Source organism: Megascapheus bottae, chromosome 27, assembly GCF_031878675.1.
Source record: "Megascapheus bottae isolate mThoBot1 chromosome 27, mThoBot2.hap1, whole genome shotgun sequence".
Classification (NCBI taxonomy): Eukaryota; Metazoa; Chordata; class Mammalia; order Rodentia; family Geomyidae; genus Megascapheus; species Megascapheus bottae.
Window position 1 is genome coordinate 2,322,487 of NC_143535.1, and position 18,083 is coordinate 2,340,569.

At 45.0% G+C, this 18,083-nt stretch overlaps 2 protein-coding genes and 1 long non-coding RNA gene across 5 annotated transcripts in view; 2 read left to right on the top strand and 1 right to left on the bottom strand.

The window, feature by feature from the left end:
- Positions 1 to 18,083, top strand: part of LOC150045408 (uncharacterized) — a 262,795-nt gene that overhangs the window by 188,182 nt on the left and 56,530 nt on the right. The window lies entirely within an intron of this gene.
- LOC150045418 (olfactory receptor 8B3-like) lies at positions 291 to 10,967 on the bottom strand. 2 transcript variants are annotated; one of them, XM_090319255.1, is made up of 2 exons: positions 10,927 to 10,967; positions 291 to 1,230 (listed from the first exon to the last, which is right to left on the bottom strand). In XM_090319255.1, the coding sequence occupies exons 1-2, from the start codon at positions 10,965 to 10,967 to the stop codon at positions 291 to 293; spliced, it is 981 nt and encodes a 326-aa protein (XP_090175381.1). The 2 variants fall into 2 exon arrangements, with proteins under 2 accessions (XP_090175381.1, XP_090175382.1); XM_090319256.1 differs by lacking the exon at positions 10,927 to 10,967 and having other exon boundaries at positions 291 to 1,241.
- On the top strand, positions 11,068 to 15,003 carry LOC150045419 (olfactory receptor 8B3-like). Its single transcript, XM_090319787.1, has 2 exons — positions 11,068 to 11,171; positions 14,055 to 15,003. Exons 1-2 carry the CDS (start codon positions 11,068 to 11,070, stop codon positions 15,001 to 15,003), a joined length of 1,053 nt encoding a protein of 350 aa, XP_090175913.1.

The window sequence follows — 18,083 nt, forward strand, 5'->3', positions numbered from 1 at the left end:
GCATGGCACCAGAAAACCCCAGCCGGCAGGGACTGCCATGAGCTGGGCACGGGTCCGAGGGGCCCTGAGGTCTGGGTCCCGCAGGGGGCGCAGACGGCCACGTCTCCATCATAAGCCATGGCTGTCAGCGTGTAGCACTCCCAACTGACAACGAAAGAATAATTTTAAGGATAATTCGATGATGACAGTGGAAATACATTTCTTGCTTTTGTTATTTCCATTAGAAACACATTAGTTGAATAAGAATCTCTCATTAGTAGAGCTACACTCAGAAGGTGATTCTGTTTCAGTCAAAACTTTCTCCTTCTCAGGGTTTTACTCAGGGCAAGTTTGACATCTTTGTTCCTCAGACTGTAGATTAAAGGGTTCATCATGGGAACCACAATGGTGTAAAATACAGAAGAGATCTTTGATTCATCCATGGACCCAGCGGAGGAGGGCTTGAGGTACATAAAGGCACACGATCCAAAGAACAGAGAGACGGCCGCCAGGTGGGAGCTGCAGGTGCTGAAGGCTCTGGCCCTGCCCTCGGTGGACCGGATTTTGAGGAGGTTGGCCAGGATGAAACCGTAAGAGGTAAAGATAACGAGGCTGGGTACAATGATGTCTTTGCCCCCCACAATGAAGATCTCTATCTGACTGGCATAGGTGCTGGTGCAGGAGAGCTGTAGCAGAGGAAGGAGATCGCAGAAAAAGTGGTGGATGGTGTCTGCGCCACAGAAAGTCAGTCTCAGGATGGACCCCGTGTGAGCCAGGGCACAAAGAAATGCTACTAAGTAAGAACCGGAAACGAGGCAGGAACACCTTTGCAGAGACACGGTAGTAGTGTACAGGAGGGGGTTGCAGATGGCTTCGTAGCGATCATAGGCCATGGACGTGAGCACATAGCATTCAGAAATGGCAAAGAAACAAAAAAAGTAGAGCTGCGTCATGCATGCCTCGTAAGAGATAACGTTCTTCCCGAGCATGAAGTTCACCAGCATTTTGGGTGTAATTACAGAGGAATAGCAGAGGTCGATGAAGGACAGGTGAAAGAGGAAAAAGTACATGGGGGTGTGGAGGTGTGAATTCAACACCACCAGGATGGTCAGACCCAAATTCCCCAGTGCAGTGACCACGTACGTCAGCAGGAACAGGAGGCAGAGGGGCACCTGGAGAGCAGGCTGGTCTGTCAAACCCATCAGAATGAATTCAGTCACCAAAGAGCCATTGGTCAGGCCCATTCTTCTGTGAGACAACCTGTGGAGACAGGAAATGTGTGGCCTGGGAGGTCACGTGACTCCGGGTCTTTCAACAACAGTTGCATGTTCTAGAGTCCAGTACATTGACAGTGTCTGGAAGTAACTTGCCTGATCTGGATCATCTGTTTTAATACTGCCATCATATCAAGCCAAAATGCTTTCCTCTTAGTAGAATCTTGTGTGTATGTGTGTGTGTGTGTGTGTGTGTGTGTGTGTATGGTGTGTGTGTATGGTGTGTATGGTGTGTATATATGGTGTGTGTGTATGTGTGTGTGTATGGTGTGTATGTGTGTGTATGGTGTGTATATATGGTGTGTGTGTGTGTGTGTGCATGTGTGTGAGTGCACACAGGCACGTGCCAGTACTGTGGCTTGAACTCAGGGCTGGGGAGCTATCCCTGACCTTTTTTCTCAAAGCTAGTTTTCTACCACTTCTGGCTTTTTGGTGATTAACTGGAGTCTTCCTGCCCGGGCTGGCTTTGCATTGTAATCCTCCAATCTCAGCCTGCTGAGTAGCTAGGATCACACATGGGAGCCAGCAGCAGGGGCCTTCCTGGGAGAATGTGAAAAGCCACTGCTGCCGAGGGCAAACATGGCTGTTAGAAGCGGCTGGACCAGAAAAAGGGGTGCTTGCTCCCACTGAGTTATTTCTTCATTGCTTAAGCCTTCTTGGCGCTGGTGAATTTGGAGGCAGAACACACCCACCTGAGGGTAACTTCCAATTACGATCAAACTCAGGTGGAGTAGGGAACAGTCTTACTTAAAACAGAAGAGGTAGAATCTAGCAGCGGTTGAATTGGTGGCCCAGGTCACAGGAAGGACGGTGGAGAGTGTGAGAGCTGTCCATGGTGGAAGAATTTACTGATTACATCACTGACACCCACGAATCCACCGCATCTGTGAACAGTCTCTATTCACCGTTCAAAGAAATAACTCTAGCAATTTTATTTGAATCATAGGATTGTACAAAACGTACAGAGAACTTGGACTTGGTGGCTCCTAACTCCTCGGGACTGAGACCCGGAATCTTGCAGTTTGACAGTGCTCACCTAAGCAGCAATATCTGAGCGATTCCGTCTCCAATAAACCAGCAAAAAGTGCTAGATGGGAGGCATGGTGGTACCACATACATAGAAAAGGCCGGAAGTGTGCTGTAGCTCAAGTGGCAGACCACTTGCCTTGGGAAATCCCAAGGACAGTGCCCAGGGGGGAAAAACAACAACAACAACAAGTACAGACAAGCCTCCCCCACACACAAAATAACAGGATTAGTTTATGGAGATCTCAAATACAGTGTTGTTTAAAAAAATCCCACTGTATTGTTGACTTGACATTTATTAACTGGATGTATATTAAAAGTTATCCTACATAAACACTTACTCCCTAACCCTCCTTTTCTTCATGTGAAATTTTCAAGTGGGATAGCAACTCGTGTGTGGTGTTATTTTCCCTTGAGATGTCACCCACATTACTTCTACTGGGTTTCATCCCAATAGAGTACATGTCTACGAATTCATACACCAAGTTAAGCATGAACTGTTTTGCTTGTTCTCATGGCTGGGTGATTTCATAATGTCTATATTCACTCAAAGAACAAATTTTATACCTCATGAATACATGCAAACTTTTACTCATGCATTTTACTCATGAATTTTATACTTCATGAGCACATGAATGTTTTCATGGGGATTATTATTTAGTGAAGATGATTAATAAATAGACTTCAAAACTTACCCTTCTTAGGAGAGATTATCTTGATGGTTTGTCATCACTGTAACATCATAAATTTATAATGGTTGTTCACAGCAGTTGGTAAATTGTAACAATAACTGAATCCTGTAAAACGGCAGTGAAAAACAAATAGCCTTTGTTAGCATGTGTGTTATTTGATGAGACAGTCGCGGTTTTATTTGCATTTAATGACATAGTGCTGTGGGCTCTGTGCAAGGTAGTTACTTGCTCAGTCTCAGGCTAGTGAACAGACTACAGGTATAAACAGAAATGAGTGGATCCTGTATACACAGGATTCTTTTCTGAATCTGCTGCTCCTTGGGGATCAATATTCTGCTCATAGATTCCATTCTCTTTAGGGATTATACATCCTTTAAGCTCAAAGCGATATTGCCCTCCTGTCCTCATCATTATGAACTCCTAAGGGACATCTATTGTCTTCATTTTCTTTGGTCCCCACATCTTCGGTGTTCTTCATTTGTCCAATGTGAAATTTTCAAGTAGGTCAGCAACTCATGTGAGGTATTTTCTCTCCAGAGATAGCACCACAATCACTTCGAATGGGTTGCATTCCGCGTAGAGTTCATTTTTAAGTTATTAGAAGTTTATCCCTGATTATCCTGCAGGGCCCTTAAACGGGGCACACTTATGAAGTCAGTGCTTCAAGAAATATGATAATAAATAGTTATAAATTCATGTTGCTGTATTTCAAGTTCATGAAACAAACCCCTCCTGACACAGAAAATGGGACTGGCACCAACAGAATGCTGAGTGGATTCGGGTCTTAGCCTGGAGATGGCCGCTCGTCGAGTGGCTACTAGGACTTGGAAAGTGTCGTGGTATTAGTTTTCCCGTCTTTCCATCCATTACGAAGGGTGTGCCCCACCATTCATATGCAGGCCTTTTAAAGGAGCAACGTTTGTGATGTTGTGGCTTTCCCAAGGTGTCACAGCTAGGAAATGCTGACGGGGACTCCTCACGCGTGCTAACCGACGGGTAGCTGCCAGGTTACCAGGACAGAAAGCTGGAATACTTTTCTTCCCCATCATGACGGATTTCCTTGACATATGAATCTCCGGAAATGAAGAAACAAAGGATATCGATAACTATCAGTTTCTTTGTTTATAGTAATTGTATACAGTATACAGTATAACTGTGTACTATGCCATTGGCATAAATGCATACAATGTACTTTCACCTTATTCTCTCCTCCTTTTGTCCCCCTTACCCACCTATCCTATGTCTTTCTATGCTCCTGGTAGTCTTGAGATAACAGAGAAATTAAAAATAATAAATATTAAAAGAGAACCAAGAAGCAAAAGCTAAAAATATCAGCGCAGCACTCTTTCCTCTCCGTTGCCCTAAGCATCCACCGGGATGTCTTCAGAACCCTTTTCCTCTGAGATGTGAAGAAGTCAAAAACGTCTGAATAGACAGAGACGGTGCCCAGCACGTGTGGGAGGTGGAAGTCCTGAAGCTCAGGCCAACTGTCCCCGTGCTAGGCGTAACAGACTCTCCTGATATCAGGAGTCGCTTGAAGTAAAAGACCCTGTGTTGAGCGTTTTCCAGTTTCTTCTTGCTTTACCCTGTTATGCTGAGATCAATTCTTTTATCAGATGGAGGGAGGGAAGATCCTGGTGCTTTTCAGGTTCAGGATAAGTTGTTTTCAGGTGTATCTAATAAGTGTCTACTCTTTCACCTCTACAGCAGTTGCCACTATGAACACAATTGTGAATAAGACTCTTGACTATTACAAACGTTTACATCTTGTACACAGAAGATTTAAGTAATAGAATTCAGATTTACAGAGATATATTATTAGTGATTAGAAGACAAAACTCATCTGGGAGGGCAGTCATAAGAAAGCAGAAATTATGATTCCATTGGCTCAATCATGAAGCAAGTGCAGGTCCTGAAGATGAGTGAATACCTGAGCAAAATATTCGTCCCTGTGAACTAAGAATCACTAGATCTACTATGTAAATATGCTGTCCTTGTGTCTGTTTGTGCCTGGTCTCTATTCACCGGAAGAAGACTGATCAGGTTTCTGCCTGGTAATAGGTAAGAACCTTACTGAACTCTTGTAATATTGGTAGATGTCTGGTGAAGTGACAAAAGTTAAGGTCTGTTTATTTTTCACTGATGATTTAGAGTAATCAAAATGAAGAGGAGTCAGGAAATCACATTTCATGCCTATCTCATTTTCTCTCCCCCCACAAAGTGAAGTATATTTTATAGACAGATGCATGAGACCTAAGAAACCAAGTAACTTGCTCATTTGATAGATTGTACCCTTTTAGTTCCTGGGTTTGGGGTTTACCTGTAGTTCTTACTTAGTTTCATTCCTCATTTCCTTTGTCCACCTCTCTTGGTCAAAGGGAAATCACTAAGAGTGGACATTGGTTTTCTCTAGGGTCAAAACCTTTGGAATGTCTCTACTTAGCAATAAATACTTTCCGGCTACACGAGAAATCGTTTCAGAGTCCCACTATCCTAGCTGCTTGTGTCTGACTAGTTGACTTACTATTTAGTGTGTCTCCTTCCTTTCCCAGGAAGCTTTGTCCCAATTCCATGGTTCTGTGCTAGGAACCAGGATTATGGCAAGAGGATAACTCATATTCCCCTAACAGATTCAATATGACTAGACATGGGTACAAAGACACTACTGACAAATTTTTAAATTATTATTTGTCTTGAAGTAGTGTAATTATAAGAAGGAGGTACCATTTAACAAAGTAGTTTATGAATATATCTTGATCAGTGTCATCCCTTTCAACATTCTCACCCACTGTTCTCTTATTTTTCTTAATTTTGTAGGATATACATTGGATTCTTTTTGTATTCCACCCCCCACCTTTTCTTCTTTCATCTACCCCTTCTCCTTGACTGCCCAACCCCCTTTCGAATTCCCGCTTTCTGATGCTTCATTTGATAAACTTTGATTTTGCCTTTCTAAGGGGTTATACCCTATTTGAATCTTCCCTTGAATCTATCACATTTCAGTGCATTAGTATACATTCACACACCACTCAATGTCTTATGAGTTTATATGCCGAATCTAGCTTCCAAATATAGGGGGAAACATGCATCCGTTGTCTCTCTGAGCCTGAATTACCTCATTTAACATAATTTTTTGAGGGCATTTCTTTTTGAATGGTCCATACCATTCCTTCTAATGGATGAGTAAAATCCCATTGTATATACGAATGGGATTGGTTCCTAATTGTTATGGAATTGATATGTTCATGAGAAAACAAGAATCCAGAACATGCTGCTTCTTCATCTTGCTAAGAAATAGGATTTTATTTTTTACGCTCCTTGGAAAATTTACTATCCCTTGAGTGAAGGGAGAGCTTGAGTCATATATTGAGTCCCTAAAGGACTAACAGTAGATTGTGACCTAGGGGAAACGTACAATTTCCTCACTTCCTTGTTACATGTAAAATTTGTTCCCTGGAGAAGACACTGAGAGATCTCCTGTCCTGCTATGTAACAAGTATGTGTTGTTAAAATACAGTAAGTCTCTCTTATCAAGAGCAAAAGTGACAATAGCCATCTTCGCTATTCATCGCCTGCAATCTGCAGTTCAGAGGGATACGCTCTGCATACTGGAAACAGTCTGCCACTGATCTTCTAGAGGCATTGAGGTAAATGTACAACAAGGAATCGTCCAGGGTTTCTACAATGCGAGAGACTAAAGTCAGTTTGTAATAATGCAAGAGGAAGGATCTCAGATGTTCCCTGTATTTTCAATGAAATGGTATAAATAGCCATTCTTAGCAAGGTGACAGAGTATGTCCAGCAGTTCTGGGCACACGTGGAAAGTGGTTTCCTGTCACTCTCCCAAACTCATGACTCTATGGCACTGGAAAGCACCTAAATCATTTGGAGACTTGGATTCATTCATCTTTGATTAGGAATAGTATTTTTTTTCCAATGCAGTCGAGTCTACTATGTTTTAGAGGCTGATATCACATTGCAAAGGCCTCTGACTCTCTGATGAGAGAAAGGTGAAGCAAGAAATGCCGAGAGCAAAAAAAGAGGATTCTGTCTTGGTTCACCTGGCTTCTTCCTGCGGTCGTGTCTGCCTCTGTGAGTGTTCCTGCCTACTCTGTCTGGTGGATTTGATGTTGGGCCTTCCAGACTTGGTTTACCAGCTCCAGTGCAGGTGAAACAGCATTACTCAGAAACATGCTGGTAGTAAAGCCAGGTTCTGTGGGTCCGAATTAGGCTACCCTCAGTTAATTCCAGTCATACGCCATGTTGGTTTTTTCAGGCTTACTGAGGAGAACTGTCCTTTCCTCTAAGGTCACTCTCGGCTGCTGCGTCTGTGGCTTTCCATCCAGGGGGAGGGCTCCTGCCAGCAGCTCCTTGGTGACTGAGTTCCTTCTGGTGGGGTTACCAGCCTGGCCTGCAGCTGCCCTCCTTCTTCCTGTTCCTGCTTGTGCATGCGGTCTCTGCTGGGGAGTGGGGGCTTGGCAACCCTGATCGGGCTGGATTCACACCTTCAACTCCCCTGTATTCTTTCCTCTTTAACTCAGCCTTCGTTCTGGCTGATCAACCTCATTCTGGAGCAGAGCATCCTGTCTCACGCGGGGTGTACGTCCCGACTCTGCTCCTACTGCTTTCTTGTTGTCATTTCCGAGTGGTATGTGTGCCTGTCCGTGGCCATCTACCACCGGCTCCTCTGCCATGCCACCACGTCCCCTAACGGTGCTCGCGCCTCCTGCTTGCTTCCCACCTCAGGCCACTTTCTGGTGCTGCGGCCCACGCCACCAACCACTGCTTCTGCCACACCCTCCCTGTGACGCGGTCAGTGCACTGGAGGTGCTGCTCGGGACACCATCCACATCCTGGTCTCTGAAGGCCTCCTCCTCACCAGCGTCAGCTCCTGCGAGGCCAGCGCCAGGGCCAGGGCACCTGCAGCTCCCACGTCGTGGCCGTCTCTGGGCTTTGGATCAGGAGCGTGTGTGTCCCTGAAGCCGTCGTCTTCTGGGTCTGGGGCTGAGGGGACGACCTCCTCTGTCCTCTACAGCACCGTGGTTCCTTGATGAGCCCTCAGTCTACAGCCTGAGCAGCAAGGGTGTCAACGCTGCCCTGGGGAAAGCGATGAGCAGGAGAAAGTGTTGACCAGAAACAGCGCCTCTGTGTATATATTGAAGGAAGTCCATTTTGAATGATCATTTCCTGTTGTTTTTCTAATCATGGGGACAGCTAACATTTCCCTTGTTATGAGTGATAGTCTCTTTTCTTTCCCCCACCTTTTATATCTATTTCACCTTTAAACAGTTTTTCTGCAATAATGGCATTGAGAAATACTTCAAATTTTCCCATTTCCATAACTTTAAGAAGGACAAACTGTTCTATAAACGGTTAGCTGACTTGAGGATGCTGTTTTTGTCACTGAAGAGATGTGTAGGGTTTGTTCTACCTATTAACTCTGCAAGCACGAGCGTCACAATCTGTGTCTTCCATTTCCCTGTTTTCCTCATTAGAATTATGCCTGCTCTGCCCATGATTTCACACATATACAAGTTCCAAAGGCTTTTCAGCTGTGACTCATTGTATAGCTCCAAACTCTATGCACTTCATTTCTTTTGGAATAATTTTCATATTTACCTTTGTATACCAGGTAGATGAAAATAGAACCGTCATACATATTTATTGCCCAGACAATATTCTGAAGATCAGGGAGATCAACAATTTCCTTAAAATGCCTTATCTTTTTTAAATTTAATTTTAGTGTTAAGGTGATGTACAGAGGGGTTACACTTACATACGTAAGGACATGAGTACATTTCTTGTCGGACACTGTTACCGCCTCCCTCATTCTTTCCCACTTTCTCTCTCCCCCTAGGTTGTAAAGTTTGTGGTGTGGCTGTGGCTCTGGGTCTCCTTTGTTCTGTGTCTCAGCGCTTCATTGTTCCCCTTCCTTTCCTCACTTCAGATAAACGAATGTACAAGACCCAGAGTACCAAAATCAAATACAGTGACACCAGCGGATAGCCCACAGGGGAGGGGGCACAAAAGAATAAAGAAATCACTCCACAAGGTACATTAAAAACAACAACAAAGAAAAACGTCTTGTTTCCATATCCTGTGGTTCATTTTGCTTAGCACCATCTTACATAGTCGTATTTACATAGCTATTGAACGACTGTGGTCTCCTAGGAGAATCCTAGGCATATAGTAATTGTTACAAATGAGGAAAACCATGGAGTCGGTTTCTTTGGGTCTGGCTTACTTCACTACTATGATTTTTTCCAAGTCTTTCCATTTCCTTATGAGTGTGGTGATGTCATTCTTTCTTGTGGGAGCATAGAGTTACATTGTGTGTGTGTGTGTGTGTGTGTGTGTGTGTGTGTGTGTGTGTGTGTGTGTGTATACACACACACACTACATTCTCTTGATCCATTCAGCTACTAAGGGGCATCTGGGTTGGTTCCATATCTTTTCTACAGTAAATAATGCTGCAATGAACGTGGTAGTGCTTTCGTATAATTTGTTTGTGGTCATTTGGATAAATCTCCAGAAGAGGGATTGCTGGGTCATGGGGGAGCTCTAGGTGTAGTCTTTTGAGGAATCTCCATACTGCTTTCCAGAGTGGCTGAACAAGTTTACATTCCCACCAACAGTGTGCTAGCATTCCCTTTTGGCCACAAAACAGATTTTTGGAAACAAAAATCTAAACTGAACCAATACCCTCTTGTTTCAAATCTACTCTGACAAATCTTTTTTTTTTTACTAATTTTATTCCAAGTATAAAATAGAAGAACATCTCTATTTTTAATGTTGAGTATGCTTTGTTTCTAGATAACATGTAAATTGATAGTTTGGCTGATTCTTGCTGTTTGTTTTAAAGAAACAGTTCAATAATTCCTTTAGTTGTAAAGCAGTGGATCTGGAATAGTTGAGGATGGTTAACTGAAGTCATAAGCGTTTGTACAGTGATGAAAGAAAGAAGAAAGGAAAACATTTTTTTCAGATGTTTGTAATTCAGAAACTTAGAGAGCCTAGCAACAGTCTTAGATTTTAACACTAAGAGATATATAGTCAATAAATATGAAGCCCCTCTGCACTGAACTGTATTGAGGACTTAGAAGTTTCAGTTCTTTGAATTTGTATGTGGATCTCTAATTTTTCAACTAACATAAGTTAGAATTTCAGGAAAATAAACTTCCTTTAAAGTTAGGTGCTCATTATTTAATATTATTTTTAAATTCCTGCTGGCAACGTTTTGAGAGAAGACTTGCTTGATAGCTTTTTGGTTTTCACTTTAGGAAGTATCTATTTTGTGCTGGTAAAAGAGAAGAAGCCCCCAGTGATAGAGCTTGTCATGCTGTTGGAATTATCATGGCTAAGCAACAACCGGGGAAGTCAGTCCGGGGCTTCTTTCGCGCATGTGTCCTCGGAAGGGAGTGTCTCTGAACCAATGGGGGATTTGACCTTCCTGGAGTGGAGTGGAAAGCAGTGTTTCTTGGGAAGGCTCAGAAAGAAAACCTTTTTGTTGCGTCTTGAATTTGCTCAAGATAAACATTCTATAAGTAAACTATCATAGCTGCAGGCTGTTATGACATACAGGCGGATGGAAACCTGTATTCTATTCCTTTATTTCTTCGAAAACAAGGAAGTAGAATTTTTAAAAATTTTTTTTGGCCAATCCTGAGGCTTGAACTCAGGGCTGAGCACTGTCCTTGGACTTTCTTCAAGGCTAGAGCTCTACCACTTGAGCCACAGCACCACTTCTGGGTTTTCTCTATGTACGTGGTACCGAGGAATCGAACCCAGGTCTTCATGCATGCTAGGCAAGCACTCCATCACCAGGCCACACACTCCAGCCTACAAGCAGTTTTAATTTTAGCAGTGTTAGGGTTTGAATTCAGGGCCTTGTGCTTTCTAAGCAGGTGTTGTATTGCTCAACCCTCCATCTAGCTACGATTTGGGGGAGGGGGAGAGGAATCATTATCGTCATCATCATCACCATCACCATCATCATCATCCTCACCCTCTGCTTTTAAACAATGAAAACCAACTTTATTGAGGCATAATTGGTATGCGACTGCCAGCCTGGGCTCCAGGGCTGTGGCTTTGGCACCATGTACACGCGATCATCTATTATCCCCAAAGCTTTCTCTTCGCCCTATGCAATTTTTGTGTATGGTTCCCTTGGTCTCAAACACTCATCTGCTCCTGTCATCAGGTATTGGTTGTATTTCCTCAAATGTTATACAGGAGGCACCTGACATTATTCTTGTTTTGTCTGGATTCTTCTCAAGTGCCATGTCCAGAGATAGGGACAGCATTTAGGGCAAGTTACTGGAACAGCACAGGGCCAGTGTGCCCCGCGGGGCTGGGCCCGCAGCCAGGGGTGCTGACACGGGCCATGGCCAGCGATAGCCCCTGCTGACCCGGGCCTACCTTTGGGTATTTAGAAACCATTTGTGCTTCTTTCCATTTGCTTATGGAAGCTAAAGGTAATATGTGGAAGTGCAGAATTGCCATTAGCAGAACAGTGTGACGACATGATTGCTATGTAGAATTCCTGTGTTCCAGGCCATAAATCCTCCTTCGTCTCCATACAAGTGAACCCTAAGAATGAAATTTCGCATTCCTTCTGCTCAGAGGTATCTTCCTTCTCCAAATCAGGTCTCCCTGTAGATAGATGCCTGGTTCACTCAGACTTATGGTTGGCTCAAGAACTATTTCCAATACAACCTTTTGACTCAAGACACTATGCTCACAGTTTTTCTCTCTGGACTATTCCCCTCGTGACTGCAGGGGTTTTCACTGATCCTATCCAGATGTGTTAGACCACTTGTACAATGCCCCATGGTCTGGTTTTCACCTGTAAGCCATCTGTAAGAAGTATTTCAGAGTTCCTAACTTGTCCAAGATATGACAGGAAGTGGGGAAAGAGTATTAGACGCAGAGCCTCTAGTTCTCTTGTTGCCCTCATTCTTTTCTACGAGTTCAGAAATGGCTGACCTCAGCCCTGAAACGTATTGAGGAACTCTGGAAAAGATTCCCAAGCAGAAGTCTCCAGTGCCTGTTTAAAAGTACTCTTTAGGAATGTAATACAATAGAAGTCATTCTGGGGATATCTGCGACCCACCGTGAGCAAAATGTAATTGAACTGAGTTGCAACACTACCTGAGCATTGTTTTATGCCCTCAGTAAGGAAGGAAGTAGGGCGGCAGCCGAGGCCGCCCATTGCCGCTAATGATGTGGCAACACAGAGGCCAAGATCTAAAGCCATAGATTTCCCTGCAGGGATCAAGGTGACGCGGAGATGGGAGTTTCGTGTTGGCTCGAGTAGGAAGGGTGCACAGTCCCTAGAGGGAATGGCCTGGCTGAGCCAAACGCTCATCCCCAAGGCACGAGAGGCTGGTCTGGTCTGCTATGTAAATTCAGTAGCCCCGTCTCCTCGTTCACTCTGGAGTCTGTCACTGAGATGAGACCGAGTGCCTTTGCCCCTGCTTCTAACCACAAAGCTGCGTCCCTAAAGTCTTGTCAACCCCTCTGCTGTCTCGTCAGTTGGCTGTGGTGGCAGTGATGAGGTATGTTTCTTTTTCATTGCTGCTTTAGAGGACTAGAGGTTGACTTCACAACCACAGTCAGTAGCTCAGGAATATTTGAACAGGGAGAATGAGGTTGTACTTCTTGGCATCATAGGCACAGAAGGTTTAGACTGGCATTGTTCTGCCTCTCCTGACACCGGGGACAGACCTCAGTGACAAGGAAACGCAAGCATTTTCTCTTTAAAGGAGGATTTGTTTCAACATATTAACATAAAAATTATATACACGAGGTGAAATGTATTGTCTAGATAAGTATTGTGGATCATACATCATGAAATGACTCAAGAATGGAGTTAACATGTCCGTCAAGTCAGCATTTCCTTTCTTTGTGGTTTTGTTGTATATGTTTGCACACATAGCGAGAAAATCATTGTAAAAATGTATCCACTGGGCACTGGTGGTTCACGCCTGTAATCCTAGCTACTAAGGAGGCTGAGATCTTCAGATCACGGTTCAAAGCCAGCCCTCCCAGGCAAGGCTGTGAGGTTCTCATCTCCAATTAACCACCAAAAACCAGAGATGATGCTGTGGCTCAAAGTGGTGAAGTGCGAGCCTTGAATGAAAGAGACAGGGACAGTACCAGACTCTGAGTTCAAGCCCCACAACTGACAAAAAAAATGAAAGTAGCCTATCAGTAAATTCCAATCAGATAATAAAATATTGCTGGCAATTAATAATATATTTCCTATTAGAAATATTAGCCCTAAACATTTTTCATAATTAAAGCTTTTTATCCTTTAGCCAAATAGCACCTGATTTTGACTCCCACAATCCCAGGCACCGAAAGCAGTGCTTCTTTCCCATTGTCTTATTGTGGTTATCATAGCATCCTGACCTTCTGAAATGCAGTCTGAGCATCTTGAGACGCACCTGCTTCTTCACAATGTAATCTGTCCAGAGGTTTGCGTGGACTTGGTGGGAGATGCTCGGAGACTTGTGCAGAGGATTGCAGGGTCTGTGGACACAGTGGTCACGATGGTGTTATAATCATTAAGTTTTCTCTCAGCAGACAGATCCCACTCGGATAGCTTTAGTTTTCCGTGTCAGGGGCAGGAACTTAACTATTCCTAGACTTTACTCTCCTGCCTTCCTGTATTCGATCAAAAAGAATATTCCTAGCTCTGACTCCCTCCACCAGATTCCATTCTGCACAGAGGTCAGTGCCAGGTGGTCAGGCTCCGACCTGGAGTTGACCAGCAGAGAGCTGAAGCCACACTCGGATGGTAGGTAGGTCGTGGAAGAGGCGCCCTGTGCCTCCCAGGCCCCTTCTCCCTGCTCTGCTTCTCTGCCAGCCACCTTCCCACTGGACAGCTCTGCCCATCGCCCTGAGGCTGGGCGCCCTCAGCTCTAAATGGATTCTCGGTGACTCTAAGACCCCATTAAGGGGCACAGATGCCACTCGGTGTAATGGGGCATTAGGGCGGGTTCTCTGGATTAGGGGCATCTCAGACGTTCTCAGGTGGTGCTGTGATGTCCTCTAACGCCCCTCACTCTGGTGTCTGCAGATCCTCTGGGGAAGGACCGGGCCTTGCAAACGGCTCTTTGGTGACTGAATTCATTCTGAAGGGCCTGACAGATGAGCCTGACCTCCAGATACCCCTCTTCCTCCTGTTCCTGGCCATATACACGACCACAGCCTTGGGGAACTTGGGGTTGATCGTCCTCGTTATCCTGAACCCCCACCTCCACACGCCCATGTACTTTTTCCTTTTCAACTTGTCCTTCGTAGACCTCTGTTACTCTACCGTGATCACCCCCAAGATGCTGGTCAACTTTGTGGTGAGCAGAAATGTCATCTCTTACGAGGGCTGCATGACCCAGCTGTACTTCTTCTGCTTCTTCGTCATTTCCGAGTGGTACGTGCTCACGTCCATGGCCTACGATCGCTACGCGGCCATCTGCCACCCCCTCGTGTACGGGACCTCCATGTCTCCCAAGGTGTGCTCCTCCCTCGTGCTGGCTTCCTACCTGATGGCGCTCTGCGACGCCACCATCCACACGGGGTGCGTGCTGCGCCTGACCTTCTGCGAGGCTGACACCATCAACCACTTCTTCTGCGATCTTATCCCCTTGCTGCAGCTCTCCTGCACCAGCACGCGCGTCAACGAGGTGGAGATCTTCATTGTAGGGGGGAAAGACATCATCCTGCCCAGTCTCGTCATCTTTGTCTCTTACGGCTTTATCCTTTCCAGCATCTTTAGAATTCGGTCCACCCAGGGCCGGTCCAGAGCCTTCAGCACCTGCAGCTCCCACATCGTCACCGTGTCTCTGTTCTTCGGGTCGTGTACGTTCATGTACCTGAAACCCTCCTCTGCTGGGACGATGGATGAAGGGAAAATCTCTTCTGTCATCTACACCATCGTGGTTCCCATGCTCAACCCCCTAATCTACAGCTTGAGGAACAAAGACGTCAAAGTTGCTCTGATAAAAACCCTAAGCAGAAGAAAGTTTTGAGAAGTGGAATCTCTGTTCATGTGCTATGTCACCTAGAGAACGTGTTGGTGTTCGGTACGTTTCTGATGTTGGTTTTTCTGATCTCATTTCTTACCAAGGGAGGGAAGATTTGTAGGCTTGATTTGTTTTCAGTAGCATCAGTTTTGTTGTGGTTACACCATTTCTCCTTTTGCTATTTCTTCTGTGGAAAAAAAAATATTGAGGCAATTTGCCTTTTTCACATCTAAATTATGGCCTTAATCTTAAAATATTAATGATTCTATAAATGCTTGAATAAAGTAATGTTCGTTTGACTGTGGCATTGTGTGGGATGGTTTGGATTCATCACTTTTAATGTCTCTTCCACATGCCCGTGTTTCACCTTACCGGTGTCTCTGTGCAGTCTTCACAGCAACTCACCTTGCTGCTACAAACTCTTTGCGCTGACTTCCTTCTGTGACATGTGTCACAGTTACCTTGTAAAAGAAATGACAACATTGTAGATCGCTGGTAAATATTGTGTAAAAGTTTTTAGATATCTTGATTCTAATTCCACTCCTGTCTAGGATGCTGAGAATCATCCCTCTTCCTGTCTGACCCCAGAATCCTAACATGTTTCTATTCTTTTGTCTTTTTCTTCCCCCACCCCCCTCTTTCTCTTTTTTTGGTTGCTTGTGGGGCTTGGACTTGGGGCCTGGGAGCTGTCCCTTTTGCTCAAGGCTAGTGCTCTACCACTTTGAGCCACAGCTCTACTTCTAGTTTTCTGGTGGTTAATAGCAGATAAGAATCTCACAGTATTTCCTGCCCAGGCTGGCTTTGAACCTTGATCCTCAGATCTTTGCCTACTGATAGACTACAGGCATGAGCCACCAACGCCAGGCACCATATGTCTGTTCCCATGGGCTTGCTTCAGTGTGCTCTGGGAGAGCCGCCCCAGCTCTCAGGCCGACACTGCCCACTGTCATGTGTCAGTGAACCTTAACGCTGCAGGCCTGTTCTCAGTCATCCTTAATCTGACCTCTAGTGACCATTTGAATATTGTTTCAGATAATTATATTATATACTCTTTTTCTGTTACAGTGATTTTGTTTTGCCAGTCCTGGGGCTTGAACTCATGGCCTACGCACTTTCCTTGGGTTTTCTCAAGGCTGGAGCTCTACCACTTGAGCCTCAGCACCACTTCCAGTGTTTTCTATGTATGTGGTACTTCGTGCACGCTAGGCAAGCACTCTAGCACTAGGCTGAACTCCTGACCCCCTCTTTTTCTGTATTTTAAATACATCTAGCAATGTTTAGGCATTGAGAAATACAACAAGAACATTTTGTGGGCTCATTTGTTTCTATATGTATGTGTTTGGATATATAAATCCAGTGTATATGTTTATATATATACACACATACACACAGTTGCTAAATATTTGGCTTATGAAGTGACCACTTGTCCACATCCAGTTGTTTCTTTATCCCACAGCTTGATTTGTGAGAGAAAATGTAATCCTGTCAAAGGATTGTGTCCTAGGTTCTTTGATCCTAAGAAGAGAAAGTACTAACATAAAAGTCTCAGATTCCCTGGAAATCTTTACGAGCTATTGGTCATAATGACAATGCTTAGTCTTCTGAACCATCAGAGCATCATCACCTCGTGAGCTGCGAGGTTTTGCGTTTTTGTGAGTTTACCCATGGGTGCCCTCGGCTGCAAGCAAGGCCAAAGCAGGGCCGGAGCTTGCCTTTGCTTCCCAGGGGATGCATCCCAGACGTGAGCACGGAACGTGTTTACATACTCCAGACGTGAGCACGGAACGTGTTTGCCTACTCCACTGCGGCGGGTCTGGAGCTCCTTGGGGACTCAGGGCTTCATTCTCTGGAGGGGTGAAAGCCTCTGCTTGAGCCACGGTGGTGTCCCCATCGCCTCCACCTCTTTGCTCTCTTTCTTCTGTGGGAATGCTCTGCACGTTTGTGGACAAGTTAGGTAGCGTCTTGAGTTCACCTTTTCCAGCTTCTCAGCAACTCACATTTGGAAGTAAACAATAGGGTCTTCGTGAGGCTGTGACTAGGGATTGTTTTTGAGGTTACTGTTGGACCTTTAGAAAGACCAAGAGGCTCTGGTTGTAATGAGTTCTGGCATTCGACATGTCAGACCCACCTTGCCTGTCAATGAGGGAATGAGTGGAGAAGGTCAGCGGCATGCCTTTGGCTAAGCTGCCTGGCTACTTGCGTACTTGTGAGCGGTAGCTCACCCTCTGCCCTCCTCCAGGTGCTCTGGGGATGGACTGAACTGTGCTCTCTCCCACACAGACACTTCTCTCCTGCCCAGGGCCTCTTCTTGTTTCTGACTTGGATCTAAAATGTCTGTTTGGTGGAAGAAGTAAAAAGAGGCCTCCTGGCCTCTCTCTGAAGATGGGGGGAGGAGAAGAGGGGGGAGGAGGGGGAGGGAAGGAGGGGAAGGGGAGGGAAGGGGCGTAGGGTCCCTTATTGACCTCAGCTCAAGGAAAACCCTCCCATTCTGGAGATGAGGGACCATGCACACACACACACACACACACACACACACACACACACACACACACACACACACACACACACACACACACACACACACACAGAGTTTAGCAAAAACTAAGACTCCAGCAAGAGGGAAAGTTGTAAGATTCCAATTGGAGTCACTTGTACCAGACTTTCCAAAAGTAAGAACATACCAGAGATGGTAAAGGAATGGTTCGTAAGCAGGGTTACCTGACACTAAAACCCATGTCCGTGTACATACCCACAGCTCAGGAACTCATACCCTTGCCTTTGCGTTCTTGACAGTTTGTATAGTTCTGGGAGAAACTAAGGTCATTTAATTTAATATAGTTAATGTCATTTCTTCTAATCGTCAAGCTATAAAACAACCAGGATTGACTCTACCAGCCTCTGAGCCTGCCTTCTCTTTCTCAAACACAACCACCACTAAATTTTTTGCCCTACTATAGTAGCACCCTAACCATCTATAATCTGAAATCCAGGCTTCTCCCAAATTCATCAAGGACACATCTGGTGGCTGGGCAGGGTGGCTCATACCTATAATCCTAGCTACTCAGGAGGCTGAGATCGAGGCACTA